Source organism: Loxodonta africana, chromosome 2, assembly GCF_030014295.1.
Source record: "Loxodonta africana isolate mLoxAfr1 chromosome 2, mLoxAfr1.hap2, whole genome shotgun sequence".
Lineage (NCBI taxonomy): Eukaryota > Metazoa > Chordata > Mammalia > Proboscidea > Elephantidae > Loxodonta > Loxodonta africana.
The window spans coordinates 124,069,826-124,075,825 of NC_087343.1; the positions used below are offsets into that span (position 1 = coordinate 124,069,826).

Consider the following 6,000-nt stretch of genomic DNA (forward strand, 5'->3'; position numbering starts at 1 on the left):
ACAGTCTACAAAAGTTGTTTGGTGACATTGGTTACATTCTTCACAATATATGAACATTCTCATTATTTTCGTTCTGGTTATTGTATTTCCCTTAATCTAGTTTCCCTGCTCCCTTACATTCTCATCTTTGTTTTAAAGTAATTGTTGACCACTTAATATAACTGCTTTTAAGGTACAGGTAATAAAATCTGTCTTGCTTAAGTGCTGGTAAATTTGGCTGCATTTACCGTATTCAGCCTACAATAGGAAACTTTCTACTTGGTTGTAATGAGAAATACTGTACCCTAAGCACCCTACAATAGGAAACTTTCTACTTGGTTATAATGAGAAATACTGTACCCTAAGCACATGTAAAAAAAAAAAAAAATTTTTTTTTTTTATTAAGCACATGTTATAAAAGCCAAAGTGCTTCTCCAATGTGAAACAGTTTTGGGAATAGCAGAAGGGTTTGTCTGAGCTGTGTATAATCACTCTGTTAACAGGAACTTTCCCCCTTTTTGTTCATCAGCATTGCAGAAACTAATATAGAAAGAAAGACCAAGAAAAAAAGGTATGTGTGGCTTTAGAAGTCTTATGTAGATAATATGTAATAGCATAGTTGGAGGGATTAGGAAGAGTGATTTTAAAATAATAGTCATGAGATTTGGATCTGAGGTCAATTGTTAGCGATTAATGAGAGTACCATTGTGTTTCTGGTATGTTCCTCTTATTTTCTGTGAGGAATTTATTGCCTCCATTTCTCCTTTTTCACCAACCTTCCAGAGCCTGTATAGCTAGAAATAGTAAACAATTGTCTTCTTTTGGCTTAGAATAGGAAATGTTATTAGAGTGGTAAGAAATTGTTGGCCAGCTACGTCTGGTCTGAAGTAGTTAAAATAAAGATTTACCAGTTTACATGAAGTCTAAATAAACCCAGTTGTTACGATGCGATTTTATTTTGACGTTATTCACTCTGGAACATAATATAGTAGGTATACTTACCTTGAACTGCTTCTAAGAGAGTTAAATTGCTGAAGTAAGAAAAAGACCTTGTAAAGGGGAGAAGGGTTTACAACAATAAGACAGTTCTCAAAGCATCAAATAATAGGAGTAGCATGCTAGCAAAGCTTCAGTGTTTATGTATGTGTAGATAGATAGATAAATGAAATTGCTTTTAAACATTCTATGAAGTGGCAGCTTTCCATGCACCTAACTGTTCCTTGCCTTATAGGTCTAAGAGTGTAACCAGTTCCAGTAGCAACAGCAGTGACAGTTCAGCCAGTGATTCTTCATCAGAGAGTGAAGAGACCTCTACCTCATCCTCCTCAGAGGATAGTGACACTGATGACAGCTCCTCCAGCTCGTCATCTTCAGCCTCCTCTACAAGCTCTTCCTCCTCGTCTGATTCAGACTCAGATTCCAGCTCCTCCAGTAGCAGCAGCACCAGCACAGATAGCAGCTCTGAGGATGAGCCGCCAAAGAAGAAGAAAAAGAAGTAGAGTCGCTTCATCCACATTGGACTGAAGAACTGAAGACATTAATGTACTTCTCAAAAGAGAATTTAGACTATGTTAAGACCAAATAGATTAACTGGTCAAAATTTCTAGGGTTCAGAAGTTTCTGAATGTTTTACATTATGAGAGCATAAATATCATTAATTATGAATTACATACGTGAAGACTTCTTTATTTTAAGGAGTTTTGTTTTGCTTTTTTATTTTTAAAATGTATCTCTAAAATTTAATCAAAGCTGAAATCCAGTAAGTCTGTTTTTGTGATGTAACCTATCTTTTTTCCCTGTGAATTAAATGCCATACTTTATTATATGTTAATGGTATGTGTCCATTTTCAGGATTATGCATCAGAGTATCTGGCAGTGAATTTCTAATGCTTTTGGCTATGTGGTATTATGTAAGATTTAATAATATTTGCTATATGAGTTTTCCTACTGTTAATAAATGTGCTCTATTTTTATGTTTATGTTCAAAAATTTTTTCTGAATTCTTGTTCTAAATGAAAAATTCAAGGAACCTGTTAATATATTTACACCTTTTGAATGGTACAAATCAAGTTGTTGTGTTATATAGTTCATTGTTATCTGGTTCCTTAAGTTCTTAGAGTTGCACTTTTCTGATGAAAATCATTCTAGAGGAACCTAAAAAGGAAAAAAGATCTGAAATTACTTTGAAGTCTAATCTTGGTGCCTTTTGATAAATCCAGTAAATCAGAAAAGAAAATAGCCATGTAAAAGGCTAAAAGTGATATAAATATCTTTCTGGAGTAACATACTACTATCACAGGTACCATTCAAAGGGAAAAAGAAGGTAGGAAGAAGAGAGAGAATTTTTTTTTTACAGAAAATTAGGGCAATGTTGGTTGCCATTTATGAAAAAGATTTTTTTAAACTTTCATAAAGATTGCCTTTTGCCATTTTTACAATTACTATATGACTGTTTATATGGGGTCACATATGACTGTCTACTACATAAATATGAATGACTCAGATGAATCTGCTATGTTTACATAGCCTATACACAGTTGAAATCTAGCATGAAAGGTTAGAAACAAAACACTGCACATTATTTCTTGAAAGTAAAATCCTCTGTTGTTGTGATGAGATGATTTGGTTTAATGTCACATTGTTCTGTGATGTCTTTTGAGCTTTTTTGAAAGAGATATTTGTACAAAAGTCTTGGTTGGGATTCTATATAGTGAAAACAATGACTATTAAGTCTTTTTTATATTTTTATGAGAGAGTAGTGGAAAATTACTTTTGAAGAAAATGAGCTTCTATTTAAATGTTGAAATATATATATAGTGAGTTTAAGGAGCCTGTACTTACTTGTCCGTTCTACAGAACCATCTGTTTTCAGTGATTGTAAATAAACTTTCAAAACATTTGAAAGGCTCCATACAGAATGTATTAATTGACGGTAAATTTAATAAATTACTAATCAAGCACATTTTATAGTATTTTTTGCCTCTGTAAGAGTAATTTTACCAGTTAAAGAACTGGAAAGAGAAAAAGATACGTATACGTAGTTTGCAACACTTGCAGTTTAACACAATTCACGGTTTGTGCTCACAAATTAAGTTTCTGCTATTCCTTTGCCATTTTATTTAGTGCCAGTTCTTATTCCTTGAAAGTCATGGCATTTAAGCAAATTATAATTTCAAATTATTACAACCCATTACAAGATGTGTCTAGGAATACAAAGGGCAGGAACCTTTTCTTACCTAGTCGCACATTTCCGCCAGTAAAACAGAGTTGATAGGAACTTCCAAAGAGTTTCTCCCCATGCTGCCTAAAAGCAGAACTCTGGAAGAGGAATCCCCGGCAAATGTATTATTTTTTAACTACAGCTGTGTCAAAAGGAGTCACTAGCTCTTAGGTTTTCATTCCACAAACATTTTATTAGTATCACTGTACAGTATGGCAGTTTTGCCCTAGAATCAAAATATGGCAGTAGGCCACAAACTAGCATTGAAAATGGGAAAAAGTATAGAAACGGCATGCTTCACAGTGGATAACTTTTTAACATGCCTTTTTTTTCATATTGAGAGTTTTATTTTTCTTCTAATGTTTTATTCTGAACTAACTGTAGATGCATGAAAAAGTTACAAAAATAGTGCAGAGAATTTCCATGTATACCTCACCTAGCTTCCCCAGATGTTACTATCTTACATTAACTGTAGTACAACGATCAGAACCAAGAAATTAACACTTGATACAATACTGGTAATAAACCAAAGTCCTATTTGAATTATACCAGTTTTCTCACTAATGTCCTTTTTCTATTCCAGGAGAGGAGAATCTCCATGTAGGAGAATCCTATAATTAAGTTGTTACTTCTTAGTTTTCTAAAGTTTCTACCAGTCCCTCAATTTTCCTTGTCTTTCGTGCCCTTGTCACTTTAGAAGAATATTGGTGAGTTATTTTGTCTAATGTCTCTCAGTTTGGGTTTGTCTGATGTTTTCTCATGGTTGAGCAGAGGTTATACTTTTTGAAAAGAATATCACAGAAATGAAGTATCCTCAGTGCATCATATGAGGATTCATAATACCGATATGTCTTAGTGAAGATACTGACCTTGATCATTGAGAGACAATGGTTTCTGTTAGATTTCTCCACTGTGAAGTTACTGTCTTTCCCTTTTTAGTTAATATCTTGGGGAGATGCTTTGAGACCACACAAATTGTTTCTCCTCAAACTCAAATTTAGTGGATCAGTGGATCTTGTCTGTAATAGTTACTACTGTGGTATTTGGAGATTTTTTAATTTTTCTTCTACATTTATTAATTGGAATTCTGTTGTAAGGAAAAGCTGTCCTCTCTCCCATTTATCTGATTTTTTATAATATAGATTCACGAATATTTATTTTATTCTGTGGGTTAAAACCCAATATTGTCGGCAGTTCAAATCCGCCAGGTGCTCCTTGGAAACTCTATGGGGCAGTTCTACTCTGTCCTATAGGGTCGCTATGAGTTGGGATCGACTCAACGACACTGGCTTTTTTGGTTGGATGATCATCTTGTTGCTCAAATTGTCCCAGCTTTGGCTATTAGGAGAGCTCCTTCAGGTTGGCTCCCATGCTGTTTAAACAGCCCCCATCTTGTTTTGAGTATTTCCTTACTTTCTGGGACTACAAAATGTTTCAGGCTCATCTTGTGTTCCTCTTGCTGCAGCCTTGGAACCAACTACTTCTCCCAGAAGCCCTGGTTCCTTTTGTTGGAGAATGATGCTTAGAAATGCTGTCTTTTGAATGATGATGCTAAGGTAGATAAGGCATAAAGCCTTGCAATTAGCTGGAAGAAATAAAGTACCGCTACCTTCAACATTTTCACCTCAGCTTCCTTTTCTTTCACAGGACTGTTCCTTATGAGCAAATACACACAAAATTGTCTTTACTACCTCCCTTCCCCAACTTTCCAATATATCTAAGTTCAAAACATAGGCCAAATATATATTTTCTGACATTAGACTGTGCCCTTGACAGAAAAATAAAATACAGAAGCCATACCTTGGATTGTGGTGCTTTAATTAAAAGAGGTTGGCCAAAAGCAATATTTCAAACTATACTTTTGTATGCTCTCCTGCATGTTTTTTTTCCATTTTTTATTGTAGCATACACACAACACATGGTATTTCAGCAGTTTCCACATGTACTTCAGTGACATTGACTGAATTATTCAAGTTGTGCAAGCATTTTCGCTTTTTTCCCAGATTATTCCACCACCATTAACATATCTTCAATGCACCCTAAGAAAAAAACCCCTTTCCTGTCCCTACCCAGTGCCATCAAGTTGATCCTGACTCAAAGCGACCCTATAGGACCCTAGTAACCACTAATTACTTTTGAATTCTGTATTTTTTTCTTATTTCATATAAGTGATATTCATACAGTATTTGTCCTTTTGTGACTGACTTATTTCACTCAGTATAATGGTTTCAGGATTCATCCACCTTGTGTCACGCATTAGGACTTCATTCCTCTTTATGGCTGAGTGTGCACCGTATGTATGTACCACATTGGCTTATTCATTCATCAGTTAGACATTTCGGTTATTTTCACCTTTTGGCTGTTGTTTGCATTGTTGCTTTCAGGTTTTTTGGGTGTATACCTAAGAATGACCTAAGAATAGAATTGTTGGGTCATAGGGTCGCTATGAATCGGAATTGACTAGATTGCAACGGGTTTGGTTTTGGTATAGTAGTTCTGTGTTCAACTTCTTCAGGAACTGCCAGATTGTTTTCCTGTGCTGCATGTTTTTACACCCTGGGAAAATTGTGCCATAATAAGATTTAGAGGTGTATATATAGTAAAGAGGAAGGAAGGATCAGAAAGGGGAAGAAAGGAAAGCCAATATGATACTGGCTGCAGGTTCATTCTCAGATCAATTTTAGTAGAGGGTACAGTGGAACCTGAGGACCTGGAAACTGATGATACTCTTGAACAGTCATTGTGTACCCCTAGGGGTACTTGTGCCTGCTATTCAAGGTAATCAGTATTAACCACAAACA

At 35.2% G+C, this 6,000-nt stretch overlaps 1 protein-coding gene across 3 annotated transcripts in view; it reads left to right on the plus strand.

The window, feature by feature from the left end:
• Window positions 1-5,517, plus strand: part of ZCCHC10 (zinc finger CCHC-type containing 10) — a 29,912-nt gene extending 24,395 nt beyond the window's left edge. For 2 of the 3 annotated variants that reach the window (XM_023548190.2, XM_023548193.2), the window contains exons 4-5: window positions 509-550; window positions 1,211-5,511. In XM_023548190.2, coding sequence (XP_023403958.1) covers window positions 509-550; window positions 1,211-1,478 — 310 coding nt within the window. In that variant the 3' untranslated portion in view covers window positions 1,479-5,511. Of the gene's footprint in view, window positions 1-508; window positions 551-1,210 lie in introns of all 3 variants that reach the window. The other variant, XM_010589936.3, reaches the window with a different exon arrangement.
• Window positions 5,518-6,000: the final 483 nt, after the last annotated feature.